The 15,753-nt window shown below is 40.8% G+C and overlaps 1 protein-coding gene across 1 annotated transcript in view; it reads left to right on the plus strand.

Moving 5' to 3' along the window:
* The first annotated feature begins 1,645 nt into the window (after positions 1-1,645).
* The window catches only part of LOC105908720 (acyl-CoA-binding domain-containing protein 6), a 54,948-nt gene continuing 40,840 nt past the window's right edge, over positions 1,646-15,753 (plus strand). Inside the window, exons 1-2 of the mRNA XM_012837283.3 lie at positions 1,646-2,140; positions 13,338-13,402. Of these exons, the coding sequence (XP_012692737.1) occupies positions 1,865-2,140; positions 13,338-13,402 (341 nt within the window). The 5' untranslated portion in view covers positions 1,646-1,864. The remainder of the gene's footprint in view (positions 2,141-13,337; positions 13,403-15,753) is intronic.

The raw sequence follows: 15,753 nt of genomic DNA on the forward strand, positions 1-15,753 counted from the left end.
GTATCTGTGTCGAGGGTCTTTAGTAAAGGCACAAAGACAGCAGGGGCTGTTCATGCCCTGACTAATAATGGTTATCACCACGTGGTATGCATGTTTTGTTATTACAAAAATATTCAGCCAGCCAAGTAATACCAATCTGCATTTTGATTAGCTCGGTGAGGCAAACTGGTGATGTCATCTATACGACATATTCATTGTAGTTCAACATAATTCAAATTGTGACTTAAAATAAACTATGATCACCGGAATCAAAAAAGTTTATCTCCATTCACTTTTCGACGTGGACCAAGATATATTTTTTTCTAAAATCGTCTCTATTGAGAATGCCATTTATTTTTTTAGGAACTCTATCACCAGGGGGCGACTCAATTACTTTCCCTCCCTGTTATTTATCACGAGAAACATGTATGTATTGTATGTCTGACATGCAGGAAATTGACAGGAAATTGACAATAAAGCTACTTTGACTTTGATTTGACTTGACTTTGTAATGTTGTGACGTAAGGTGACACTCCTACGTATGAGAACTGTCTCACTTTTGTGACATAAATTACGTCACTCCATCTTGGTTAATATTCTAAAATCTTTGTTAAATATTTATTTCGAGCGTTTCACAAAGTCTCGTTTTGCCATCACTGGTACAATTGCGGCAACTTGCTAAAGCAGTAGAAACCTGGCGTGGAGGAACGGACATTCTCATGTTCATTCCACTCTTCTTACATCCGACAGGGAGCAGGGAAATATAGTAAATGCAGCATTAGGATCCTGCAAGTAGATTCAATTTTTCAACGATTCCAAAAATATATGGCTATGGTTATGGTTATAATATTTAGCAGATGCTTTTGTCCAAAGCGACTAACAAATATTTTAAAAGCTAGAACATTAGAAAACAGATCAAATAAAAACAAAAAAGGCAGTAATAGAAATAAGCCCAATGAAAAAATATTTCAAGAAACCAATTATAATCATAATAATACCAAAACTATGACTATAGAGTAGACCTCAAGCAAATTGACTTATTACACAGATGATAATTAAAAAGGTGAGTTTTTAAGCCCTTTTTAAATCTACCAAGGCTATCGCTGAAACGGACAGCACTAGAAACCACGAACAAAAAGAGTCTTGACTGCGATCTCTTGCTGCGGAAAGACGGGAAAGACAATAAACGCTCACCAGAGGAGGGAAGTGGTCAAGAAGGGGGAATAGAGCTAAATCATTAAATAGACAGGTGCTGATGGAGTGAGTGGCTGTCCCCCATAAGCCAGAGTGAGGGATTTAAAATGTATTCTAGCAGCTACCGGGAGCCAGTGAAGGGTGACCAGCAGAGGAGTTACATGCGTCCTCTTTGATCGATCAAAGACCAAATGTGCCGCTGCATTCTGAATCACCTGCAACAGTCTCACTACACATGCAGTCAGGCCTGTTCAAATTGCATTGCAAAAGTCTAGTTTAGAAATAACCAAGGCGTGCACAATAAGTTGTGTAGCATATTGTGTGAGATAGGGTCTGATCTTCCGAATATTATTGAGTGTGAACCGACAAGACCTCGAGAAAGAAGATACATACTCAGAGAAATCAAGTTGGTCATCAAATATAACTTCCAAGTTTCTAGAACAAGTAGTTACACTTTAGACCGGTGAGTGGCAGTAATGCACCTCTACATTGTTTATCTGCCGGAAATGATGAGAAGGAGAGGAAAAAGAAGAAGAACTACTTCCTCGGATGTTTATTAGTGAGGAATGAGATCGATTGAAATATCAGTTTGTGTGAGTTATTAAAGCAGTAGCCTACAACACATGATAGGGTAGAACAGGTCGACTATACGGTCATAAACTGTAACGTTTGTAGAAACGTTTCGTCAAGTATGGCGTCTCGGTCTCCATCATCTTCTCCGGACTCTGCAAGTGGCTCAGGTAACGTTACGGATCCAGCACGGCCTGACACTGGAGAGCCACTAGGTTCGGATTCTGACTCAGATGGTGATTTAGGACAATTTTATTGTGGTGGAGCCAATTCGGGAGTTCGATTGGATGGAACAGAACTGGAAAATGCCTTCGAAACAGCCGCAGAGCGCCTTCAAGATCTCGTCCAAACGGCGAGCAGAGAACAATTGCTGTACCTTTATGCTAGGTACAAACAGGTGACTAGAAACCATAACATTGAATATTGTGTGAACTACGATGTCCTTTTCTGTAAATTATTTGAGCAGGTTGACAGGTGTCCCATGATATTCGTACATGTTGTGTTTGTTGGCATGCCAACTGCTAGCAAAGGCAGAGTTCCATAATAAAGCATTGCCTTTAAGAGGACAACAAACAATAGTATGACCAAAATACACAAAGCTATTTCTAACTGTATACCTTGCATGGAAGGTCAAATGCCTACGATGCCTAAATTAGCTCCGTATTTCCTGTTCTACCTGAAATGCTGCGCAGCCGATTGTAATGAAGCCATTTCACCTGTGGGGCATTCTTTTACCTATGCTTATCTTTTTAATGTGTGCACGCTTGGGAAACGACTGCAGAACTTCGTTTATCTTAAAGGAACCGAGCAAGTCCGATGACGAGCTGGCCTTCTTTCTGTTGGACTAGTCAGTAATATCTTCTTAGCTGTCTTGCTACATCTTGTGTTGTGCTTGCTTGCTGTTTGGCTATGTTAGGAAAGTTGTCGACTCGCTAGTTTTCATCATAAACATCCCTGCCAATGTTATGTCTGAAATAATTTGTCGTAGGCTGTAACCTCATTGGTGTCATCCATGTCTCACGGAGATTCGTAGTTTTTCCAGATGCCCAAAGTCATCAAGCTGTCCTGTCTCGAGCTAGCATCCAAATAAATTCATCTCGCGTTAAAAAGTTTGATCAGTTTTCGTCAATCTCACATAACAGACACCATAGAGCATTGTGTAGAAGTCTTTTCATTATTATGTGCTTTTTCATAGTATGTCATAAGTCTATAGAGTTAGACTAGTTTCTAAATTCACCAATAAATGTCGCACGACATTGAGACGAGTAGGCTACATAACGGTAGCCCTGTTTACACTGTGAGCCAAACCTGGTTCTTGAACTTAGTTCATGACCCAGGGAGCGTTTACACTGTACTGGGCTAGGCTTAAACAGGGCTTAACCAGGAACTCACGCCCTAGCAACAAGCCCAGGCTCAACTGCCAGAGGTTCAGGACCAGATGCTTACACATCACGATGAATGGTTACTACCGTTACGATGTGGCTAACTTACCTATCTGCTTGCTAACTAACTAACGCTAGTTACATAAATAACACCTATGTAATAGGTTGTTTACAGCGTCCTTTTCATTACCCCAGATTTCTAATGGCACCTTTGTCTCGTGTGCACGGTCCTAAATTGTCTGTACCCAGTCACAGTTTTTGTCTCTAACACATATAATAGTTTTGCGCAAACTCAGAACAGTACCAAAAGTTCCAGTATGGCTGCTCATTGCTAGCGCTTTTGTTCCATTTTGTCTGTCCATGGAATATTGTACAATGTAACAATGGGTGCAATTATTCCCATTGGCTACGTGGCCCATGCATCAGGAACTTAAACCCTAGTGCAGGGCTCTTCAATTAGTTTGGACCTGGGGCCGGTTCTTTAAACTGAGGCAAAGTCAGGGGCCGGAGGATATGAGTAATCACGGTAACAAATAAACAAATTACAACATACTGAAGGAGTGAAATATATTCTATTTTGTAAGTGCTTAACAACATATGCCCAAGAGGGCGCATAGGCCCAAGGATTCAAAAATCAAACCAGGTGAGCAATAACCAAGCCATATTAACAGACAATTGGAGAAATGCAATTAACGAACAAAAACATGCACTTCATTGTACATAGCTGTACCAACACAACTTTACTGGTCATTATACTCAATATTTAAGATTAAACTGATTTGAGTAACAGGCAGAATCAAATGTATCTCCACCAACAAAGTGCATTGCATGGAACTGAATAGAATTGTAACAACTTAAAAGTGCTTGGTATTCTATCAAGGAAATGGGTTTCAAATTTCATCACTTAGTTCAGGTGAACTGTATCAGTTGTTTAGAATTTCATTAATTTAACTGGCAAACAACTTCCAAGTGCACCAATCTTTTGTTTTACTATTCTGCCCCCGCTTCTGTGTGTGTGGCATGGTCACTCTAGCCTTGCCATTGGCTCGGCAGCTAGATAACAGTTTCCCCAAGAGAAAGTCTGAAGCTTGAAGTTATTTTCAAACCTTTACTTAGGAAGCACTGTAAAACTGAGCAGACTTACAGAATACATCTTAGTCATCTCATCTCGTTACATTCGTTTCTAAAAACAATCACTTAGCATTGCATGTTTAAACTACGTTAGCTTAATGCTAACTTATAGGGGAAATTCCATAGAGACCGCGCTAGCGATTAGCATATTCATCAAAGTAAACAATTCGAACAAACTTCGGTTCATTACAAGTGGTTTCCACAAGAAGTAATGTTTCTAAGTAGGCTAATAACTGATCAACTATTTAAGAAAACACTTACAGGCAAACTATTCTGGCCATATATATCAGAGTAGGAAAAAATATACCGCCACCTATACGGGTGAATACCGCCACCTACTGCACGTGAGTGTACAATTAGCCATAGTCACAAACTGAATGATGCTACCGGAGCACACTCCGGGGGCCAGTCCAAAGCAGCTTGAGGGCCGTATCCGGCCCCAGGGCCACCTATTGAAGAGCCCTGCCCTAGTGCTTGTAGCCTAGGATAACGTTCCTGGCTGAAGGCCCACAATTTAAATGGGGCTAGTGAGAGCTAATTCAAACACTCCCCCTTGTTTCAGTTCAGTTTCTTGCCTTTCAACAACTGTATTTAATCTAGACCCTTGTCCAGCAAATGACAGATTATTCAGCCCCAACACTGATTATGTGGCCTATAGTTATAAGTATACAGCACACAGTAGCTTTACGATTAATAAACCTGTGAGTTGGCCGTCTTCAGACAGTCCAAATTCTCCATGCTTTAGGCCGAAGTAAAGAATGCCAATGGCTACAGTTAGGCACACATATTTCTTCAAAACCAATGTTAGTAAATAAGTGCACAGTGTAACCAGAGAGGATTGAAGAGTAGCGAGAGCTGTTCCGCTGTTTGCAAGGGGGAGAGAGGGATTATACCCCTTCAGGATATGCTCACACACACCGTCAAGCAATCTATTCATTTGTGTAATTATTTAAATACTGGGCAACACAACTATTGTAGGGAATATGATCCAGGTCTAGGCCTATTTTCGAAATTCCCTGTACCGGATTTGGAGCTGATCACGCTGCGTAATGTATATAAATCCCTGTACCGGATTTGGAGCTGATCATGCTGCCTAATGTATATAATTCGGAAATATCGTAATCACCCTTATTGCATGTCTCCACTATCACAGCTATTGTTATACTCAATATTTAATTTCTGCCAGATCTGTCTACCTAGTCTGGCAGAGTGAGTGCATACATAAACGTTTGGCAGTATCTATGGCAACATGGCTAATGTCTGCTAACATGAGCTAACTAACTAGTGGCTATGGACTATATTATTAATTTGACGTGTTGTTGCAAACTTGATGAGTTTCAAACATCAGTTTAAGCTAACATCAGTTATGTTAGCTAGCTATGTATAGTATAGAAGTATAGAAACAACACTTCTGCATCTAAAACCGTACCTTAGCTTGTTTCGCTTGCTAAAAACCAGGCTGTAAGCTCTGACAGGTAGCTAAACAGGGTTGAAATTAAGTCATTTTTTCCCCAAATAAACTCACTGACAACTGACAGTCTTATGCTCAAAATGATCACAACCACTTTTTGATTATGACGCATGGCTCAGAAAGACCCCACCCCAGTGAGAAGTAATGGGGAATGTTTTGGTGAAATCCAAAATTTAACATGCAATTACTTAATGAATCAAAATATTGTGTTAAAGGTCCCATGTATTTGTTGTTTGTCACATGTTGTAGACCACTTTTGTGGCGGTATTGAACTCAAAGTCAAAGTCAAAGTAGCTTTATTGTCAATTTCCTGCATGTCAGACATACAAGGAATCGATAAAAACGTTTCCCACTCTCCCATGGTGAAACATATAAAGTGCACAGGCACAACAACAGATAAGACAAGACATTTAGATACATATAGATATACATATAGATATAAGAAACATACAGATACACGTACAGCAGCAGCAGCATACGTTTTTCTTTAAAGTGAGGTTATGGTAGTGCAAAAAAGGCAATTTAGTAATGGCAGTTTAGAACTGAACATCTGTTGCAGTGGCAAGGCATAGTTACCCATTTCAATGTAAAACAATAGATCAGGCTATACCGGTCAATTAATTAAAATGCTGCAACCTGCCTCTTTTTTACTTCTGAATGTTAAAACCAGACTTGCAATATGATTTGCATACAACTGTCACTGACATTCTCTGTCAAATCTTGACAAATAAATCAATAGACAGCTTAATAAAATGTAATTACCGTGTTTATCTGTAGCCTGAATGACACATGGTCAACAATTTAGTTTTGAGTGTCAAAATTCTTGGTTTACGTGAAATTGCCATCAATACTATTTTCCGGGTTTAAATTAATTTCTTTCTCTGATACATGTTCACACCTTGGTATTTATGTTTATTAGATGACACGCCCATGGAAATATCAAAACTAATAGAAAAGGCAGCTTTAAAATGTAGCCTGTGTATTTGAGTGAGCTACCAGGTGAGAGTGCCAATCGAGTTTATACCTGAAGAACAGTACAGGAATTAATTCAAGAGCATTTCCATTGATAACATTCCATTGAAAACTATTACTTTTACTGTCGCTACACCACTGTCAAATATTTATCAACTGTTCATTTCGATGGAAGAAGTCAAGTTTCATTGTCCATATCTGGTGATGGAAGGAAGTTGGGTCTTCAGGTGGAGGATCTCTTTATCCTGAAGTTGGTTCATTGAAACCTGTTAAATTCTGCAGACCTGTCAGTGTTAATGAACTGGAAGAAAGCGCTGGTTATTAACTGACTAAGTATCAAATATTAAGGGTAGGGGATCAAATACTTATTTCCCTCGATCAAATGCAAATCAATTCATAACTGTTATAAAATGCTGTAAGGCTGCTCGATTATGGAAAAAAAATCATAATCACGATTATTTTGGTCAATATTGAAATCACGATTATTCAAACGATTACTTTTGAGTTTGAAATTTCTCTAAAAAAAAGACGTTGTAACTGAGAACTTTTGAAATTTCCCCTTAAAAAAATACACAAAATATATTTATGACTAAATGTAGTGGCACTCCGTTTGGTTCAAAGTCTTCTGTACCACACTTTTGAGATCAGTCTAAGCAACTAGTAATTGAAACGCGAGTGAGACAACAAAATCTTCTATAAAAATGTTTACTTAGAAAACATAGAATTACAAATTCACAAGTTAGCTTCGGTGGGGAGACCGTCCTTTTCACTCGAGCGGCAGGCTAGCTGCGTTCCTCTCCTGTTCAGGCAATCCAGCGAAGCTCGGCTAAGCTAGTTTTTTGACTAAATGTACTTTGACTTCGAATCCGAAGTGTTCCCATGCAAGAGAATTTTTTCTGCATTGTAGCCCGTAAATGGGGGGCTTATTGGCTCGCGCCACAGTGCCCCCCCTCGCGCTGTTTTTTTTAATACCGCCGATCACCACACACACAACTGGCCTCCTCCTCTGTACAGCTGCTAGAGAGTGAGTGCCTACTGTACAACGAAAAATGCCAAATAAATCGTTGCAACTCGATTATATTAGTTTGGAGATCGTTTGACTCAAAAATCGATATCACGATCAAAATTCGATTAATTGCACAGCCCTAAAATGGCGTTTTCTAGATGTTTTTGTTGATATTCTGTCTCTCACTGTTAAAATAGACCTACCAGTACAATTATAGATCACGCATTTCTTTGCGAGGGGGCAAACTTGCCAAATCGGCAGGGAGTCAAATACTTATTTTCCCCACGGTAAGTCCTTGCTGTGATGTGCTCAGGTTCTGTGGTTGTTTTGCTGCTTCTGTTTTCCTAAAAATGTTTCAAATTGAAATGCTTTTTGCAGTCCTCAGTTCAAAATGATGTCAATACTTGTCAAAAGTCTTACCTTTACATTAACATGTCACAACCTCTTTTGGTATACATTTTTTTATGAAAACAACTTGCCAATAGCCAAATGCATTTTTGATTCGAAAAGAAGCCCAAAAAGTTCTGTAGTTTTCGTTAGATACGTTGAGCAACGTAATTTGTAAGGTTGCTGAATTTACAGAACGGAGATTCAGCCACTTGGCATGAATGTCTAACTGGCAAACAAAGGAGCACAACAACCAGCGAACCTAAGCAGCAGTACACGACAATATCCAAGTGGCTGTTGACAACTGCATGTCGCCTCCGTTTTCAATAGTCACCGGTTGGCTAAGAGAGAAGACCCTGCAATAGACAGTTCTAAGAGTTGATATGATACGACAACTTCCTACTTTTACGAAGGGAAGGAAGTGCATTATGACGATGAAAGACTTGTTCACGAAAATGGGTTATTGCAAAACCTCTGTGCAAGACAGGTCCTGAGGTGTCAAAAAAACGATTATTGGCATGCTTTAAACTATGAGCTTATTGAAAAAATATTGTCCTCGTTTGGCATGCATGTTAGCATCACGTTGGCTTGCCATCTGCAATCAAATGGGAAAGATAAGCAGACTAATCAGACAGTAAAGAACAGACTTTGTCATATTGTAATAAAAATCACTTGGGCGTTCACCTGCGAAGCATAGTAAGACCATTAACACTTCTCAGCAAGGGTCTTCAAGATGTCCCCTGCAATGCTGTGTTTGGATGTCACCCACGCTTTACACTGTTGAAACTATGTCGGACATCTGTAGTGGGTGATGTCCAGGACACCACAGAACAGTGGACCTCATATATTGCAGCTATAACCTTGCTTTCGCTGAGACTGTATGCATGGTAGTTTCTGACCATGGCCTCAAAGAGGTCAAGGTAGGAGGAAGAGGACTTCAGTGCCAAGGATCCCTTCTTTTTTACATTTCAGTTCAGGGAGGACATGGACTGCATGAATGCATGAACAAAACAGGGCCTCACAATTGCACCAAGTTCTCGGAGACATTTTCAGGGAACCATGGTCAGGACATTTACATTTACATTTAGTCATTTAGCAGACGCTTTTGTCCAAAGCGACGTACAAGGGAGAGAACAGTCAAGCTAAGAGCAATAAAAAAGCATGGTGTAACAATAAATACTACTTTACATGAGAATTAGAAAAACAACAACCTAGAAAAGAGGAAAAAGAAGTGCAGGAATGTAACTGCTGAAGTGCAAGTTGAGCGCTAGTCAGGTGCCAGTTAGGAGGGGAGGTGCTCTCTGAAGAGTTGGGTCTTCAAAAGCTTCTTGAAGGTAGAGAGGGACGCCCCTGCTCTGGTAGTACTAGGCAGTTCGTTCCACCAACGTGGAACTACAAATGAAAATAGTCTGGATTGCCGTGCTTGCACGGACGGCAGTGCCAAACGACGCTCACTAGACGAGCGCAGCGTCCTGGGTGTAACATTTGCCTTTACAAGAGCATTTAGGTAGGTGGGAGCAGAACCAGTAAGCACTCTGTAGGCAAGCATAAGTGACTTGAACTTAATGCGAGCAGCTACTGGCAGCCAGTGGAGCTCGATGAGTAGCGGGGTGACGTGTGCCCTTTTCGGTTGGTTGAACACCAGACGCGCCGCCGCAGGAGGAGTAAGAGAAGTGGAGTGGAGTGGAGGACATGTCTTGATCTGCTCAGGTTCTCTGGTTGTTTTCCTAAAAACTGTCCTGTAAATTGATCAACGTTTAAATTTAAGATGCTTTTTGCATTTCAAATTCTTAATTAAAAATTAAATGTCAATAAATGTATTAAAAGTCTTACCTTTACATTAACATTTACTGAATTAACTACATTTGAATGAAAATGAATTGCCAATTGCAAAATGCATTTTAATTTGAAAAGAGGCCAAACAATTTACGTAGTTTTTTTTTTTTTAGAAACGTTGAGCAATGTCATTTTTAAGGTTGCTGAATTTACAGAACAGAACCATGGCGGTATCAAATGCAATGTATGGTCTGTGACATACCACCTCAGATCTGAACTACTACAGAACTCTAATAACAGAAAAGCAGGAAACTAAAATTTCAAAGAAGTACTCAAAATAGCCATTAACCCTCACAATTCTTAGGCAGGATCACCAGCTTGTTGATATTTCTCCAGCTTGAGGGATGGTTGGGTGCATTGCCCCCTGTGCAGAGAGCACACTCTTATAGTTTGTAGTCGGTGGAGCGGCATGTCGCACTGACAAAAAAAAGATTCCAAACCTTTTATATAACGTTTATATTACAGATTTGACTTATTGTTAATGTTAGCAGACCGATAGCTTATTTTACCTAGTATCTTGTGTATGTATCTAATAAAGGTGCCCTTTTGCTATTGGTTGGGGACTTCCCACAGTGGTCAATCCTCTCACTATCACATACCAAGTACTCGTACCAAGCAATCTAACTAATATACCAACTGCCCAACCATAGATCTTAACCTAACCATTATACCAACTGCCCAACCATAGATCTTAACCTAACCATTATACCAACTGCCCCACCATAGATCCTAACCTAACCATTATACAAACTGCCCAACCATAGATCTTAACCTAACCATTATACCAACTGCCCCACCATAGATCCTAACCTAACCATTATACAAACTGCCCAACCATAGATCTTAACCTAACCATTATACCAACTGCCCAACCATAGATCCTAATCTAACTAATATACAAACTGCCCAACCATAGATCTTAACCTAACTAATATACAAACTGCCCAACCATAGATCCTTAGCAGACAGATGCAACAACACCACAGAATTGGCTAGTAGCAGCTGAAACACACCACATGTAGTATGCAGGATCCCTAAAGGCCCCCCTTTACAGTACAACATGAGCAGTCTGTAGCTTACAACTGCTAAACACAGCAACATGACTGCCCAACCATAGAACGTGGGGCGACAGTGGTACAGGAGGTAGAGAAGTCGTTTAGTAATCAAAAGGTTGCTAGTTCGATTCCCTGTCGAAGCGTCCTTGAGCAAGACACTGAACCCCTAATTGCTCCTGATGTGCAGTGTGCCATCAGTGTAAATGTAAAATGTGTATACATCCTTGTAAGTCGCTTTGGATAAAAGCGTCTGCTAAATGACTAAATGTAAATGTAAATGTAGAACGTGAGCAGCAGGATACAACCTCAGCAACAACCACCTGCCTTAGTGAGCATTTCACTTGGGTTTTCAAGCAGGCACCTCCCTCCATCAGTGTCTTGTTGAATTAGTCCCTCGACGCCTCAAGAGGGCTCAACAGTGGTGTCCACACTCACGATGGGTTAGAACACATGCCATTACCAGAGGCAACAACAGACACACCTCGAGATACACATCGACAAGATTTCACATATTTAGTACATATTAGTTGGGATTAGATGGGCAGCACGGTGGCTCAGTGGTTAGCACTGTCGCCTCACAGCCCTGGGTTCGAATCCCGGTCATTCCAGGTCGTTCCAGGTCCTTTCTGTGGAGTTTGCATGTTCTCCCCGTGCCTGCATGGGTTTACTCCGGGTACTCCAGTTTCCCCCACCATCATAAAGACATGCATTGCATCGTATGAATATAAATGAATGTTGGTGGTGGTCGGAGGGGCCGTAGGCGCTGATTGGCAGCCACGCTTCTGTCAGTCTGCCCCAGGGCAGCTGTGGCTACTGATGTAGCTTACCACCACCGGTATGACTGTGTATGAATGACTACTTGAATCTGTAAAGCGACTTCGGGTATTTAGAGAAGCGCTATATAAGATTGAATTGATTGATAGTTCAGGTTAATTCATGACAACTTTAAATCTTCTTTGAGTCACCGTCCTCGAAAACCTAAATCCAACAGAGGTGTTGTTTTTGTGTCTCCACTGGCCTTTTGTGTGCTTGCCAGCCTCGTTTGCCTTGCTTCTGCTACCAGTTCCGCATACTTTAGCATCTTCCTTTTAAATACTTCCTCAATCGCATCTTCAAAGGGAATTGTTACCTCAATAAAGTAACTCGAAGTTGTCTTCCGACATCAGCCAGCAATCTCCAATCCAGCACTTTGCCCCTTTTGCCAGTACTGTTTGTGCGTGCCTGGTGTCCACTTTTCTGCCCCTTTTGCACAGGATCAGTCCTACTGGCCCTGCCAGTAACTTGCAAAGAGTTAACCTCAACTCGTTTATTGTCAAACAAACACACAAATGATTTTAAACCCTGATTATGTCTGCACGTGTAGTGACCCTGGGTCAGGTTAGTTTTACATTCAGACAAAATATGTTTTAATGACCTTCTGTCTTCACCCACCCATTGACTGAGGTTCTTCGGAGTTGGGAGTACATCATAAGGGGCTCCAATGATGAATTGAATGTGGTTAGTGTCCATAGCCCAACAGTCTCTCTGGCTTATTGTCCTTGTCTCGACACCATGCCAGTTCATCCATTGCCCTGGGTTTGCTCGAGAAGCCGCTGCTGCCTGTCTAGTTGCCTCCTCTCCAGCAATGTTCGGCCCGCTAGATGTTTCCTTCTTAGTCTGCTTGGTTTGTCCTTGCTCTTTGCCAGCTGCACGATGCCCACCAATCTGTGCAAATGTGACGGGTCCTCCTTCCACTGTAGCAGGGGTACTAATATCCTTTGGTGTTTGGGTCCTCCTTCCACTGTAGCAGGGGTACTAATATCCTTTGGTCTTTGCTGGAATTCAACTGACTGACTTCTTAACAAGTTGAGGGTGCTTTTTAATACTTTTGCAAAGGCACTCTATATGAAATTAGATCGATTCATCGAACATCTAGATCGAACATCTAATCATTAAAACCGAACAGTTTAACTTTGTTGTTAAACAACTGCTCTCTGACTCATACTCAATATTTGGAACTGTAGAGCAGCCTCATTGAGCAGGTAATGGAACACAGCTCTAGTAGCACAGCATTGGGGACACAAATACAAGCAATACATTCTCACAGAATATAAATTAATCTAAAATTTTGATTAAACGTTGAAGATGAGTGGCTTATGGAAGTCACTTCTTGAAATGTAGAAAAACTATTCTATTGTTGCCTTTTCTGTTTTTCGTTTAAAGATAGTGCTGCCTTTGTATTCTTACATTTTACCTGCTGCCATGCCTTGTGTATGTGGACATTACATTGAATGTGTTATTTAGCATAAATGTTTGTAGGCAGATAGTCAAAGATATTTACTCAAACCTTTCCATTTTGTGATATGCCTATACAGGTCAAGACTGGCAAATGTAATACGGGAAAACCTGGCTTTTTCGATTTTGAGGGCCAGAGGAAATGGTAAGTCACTCAGTGTGTTTACATGATGGTATAATTCGAATCTTTGCTTAGTCGGACTATGCTTTCTTTCGAGGGTAGGTGCTATTATCCCAATATACATGGCAGTGAATAAATCGAATCATTGGCCGAAAGCATGTCATATCCGATACGATAGGTAGCGCTGTTTTTATTACAACTAGTGGTGATACAGCCCTTTCCGCTTGACCTCTTCACCACTACCAATAACAACAACAGTTGATTGAGCATGAATCGCGTCTGTTCATCGGTCCAGAAATGCGTGTTGCCTCTTGGGTTGTTTGTTTGTTTGTTTGTTTGTTTGTTTCTGCCAGGCCGATGTGTTTATAAGTTACATTATTCAAAGGTGAAAGATAAAAGGCGAGAGAAACGCACGCACATTCACACACGCGCGCAAATAATGGGTTACAGCCTAAACGCATTGGCCTTCTGCCAGTTGCATCAAATTGTTTTAGTACTTCTTCGCTGTCGATTTCCAAATCTGTGTGAATATTCATGAGAGCAAGTCCAGTCAGTCTTTTCGTAGATAGATACAAACCTTCAGGACGCAATGAATGTTTGGCTAGAAATGTGCCGAACTTTCCAGGGCTTGATAAAGTTCACTGCGTAACTCATTTAGCTGTTTCCAGCTCTGTATCTGCATCGTCAACGCTGGGCATTAGTTGTCTGTACTCCGATTTTATAGTTTCCCCATTTTAATAAATATGCGTTCATGATATATTTTTCTTCTTCTCGCGTAGCAGAAGGTACGCACAGTGCGTACGGCTGCATGCGCCACTGGAACTCTGTGCAATTAATACAATACATAATAGGCTAATTGATACAATATCTCCTCGTTTGAGTGTGGTTGTTTGAGTGCAATGGGAGTGTATGATCGATGTTGTCTATAAAGGTATTTAGGTAAAGGTATTTACGGGAAAATATCTCGATCCACCTGTCACGTCTCTGTCTTTAGAGGGCAGCGCCAAATAACTGAACACAACTAAACTCACGCGTGCCTCGCGGCCACAATACCAAATTTCATCATATTTGATAGAATGAAGGACATATTAGTTGTGAATAGTATCACCGAGTTTGATAGGTATTGGTCAGGTAATAGCCGAGTGACAGCTGATTTGCTTTCTGATTTGACAGTACTAATTCGTGGTTTTTTTCAGCGCCAGATAACCGAACACAACTAAAGTCACGCGTGCCTCGCGGGCACAATACCACATTTCATCATATTTGATAGAATGAAGGACATATTAGTTGTGAATAGTATGACCGAGTCTGACAGGTATTGGTCAGGTAATAGCCGAGTGACAGCTGATTTCACAAGCATTAACTTTAAACCAGAATATTTTAACTTCCCGGCATAGTCGCCCCGTAATGCCGTGCAGCGGGCGCATACTGTTATACTCTGTGATGCACTAGCTCAACGACGTTCCCTATATGTTCCTTACCGTTCTAATTACATGTCGTTGTTCTGTGTTGGGGCAGAGCTTATACAGGTGGGTGACGGTAGCACAGTCTGTTCGTGGTAACTTGCACCAGGGCATAAAGCCCGTGCCATTGTGACAGTGTGTTGTGTTTTAGTGTTTAATAAAAAGCCATAACAAATATACCACGCTTCCGTGATTTGTTACAATATAATGGTCTTGCTTCTATAATGTATAAACACGTAGGTTACAGGGTGGGTGTGGCAGAGAGAGAGAGGGAGAGCGATGATGCACACGGATATATCAGATTTAGCGACCGGAGCAAAGTTATGTTGCTGTAACGTTGAACTCTTTGCAATCAATAAATACAGTACTTAATAGGCTAATTGATACAATATCTCCTCGTTTGAGTGTGGTTGTTTGAGTGCAATGGGAGTGTATGATCGTTATTGTCTATAAAGCAGTGTTTCTCAAACTTTTTCAGACCAAGGACCACTTAGCCAATAAAAAAAAATTCGCGGACCATTTAACTAAATATCCCCGGAACAACATGCCTCCTACCCAAGACCTGGCGCCAGACAATTGTTAGCGCACACATGATTTTCGCGGGTGGGCTTTCCTTTTGTACGTACCAGTAGGCTAGTTATAGATATGACAATGCGCAAGGCGAGTTTGAAAGGTATTTGGTCAGGTAACAGCCCTTTGACAGCTGATTTGCTTTCTGATTTGACAGTACTGCTGTGTGTTTTAAGCAAATAAAATGTGGACTGTTTACAAGCGGGCACCTGCTATCGTTGATTATACAGTAAATACGTTGTGAAATGAAACAAAAACACATCACAGTTAAAGATGTATTAGTATTGATTGATTCACATCGATATGAATGGATGACATGACTAACAAGTGGTGGGAAATTAA

Source organism: Clupea harengus, chromosome 10, assembly GCF_900700415.2.
Source record: "Clupea harengus chromosome 10, Ch_v2.0.2, whole genome shotgun sequence".
NCBI classification, from domain to species: domain Eukaryota; kingdom Metazoa; phylum Chordata; class Actinopteri; order Clupeiformes; family Clupeidae; genus Clupea; species Clupea harengus.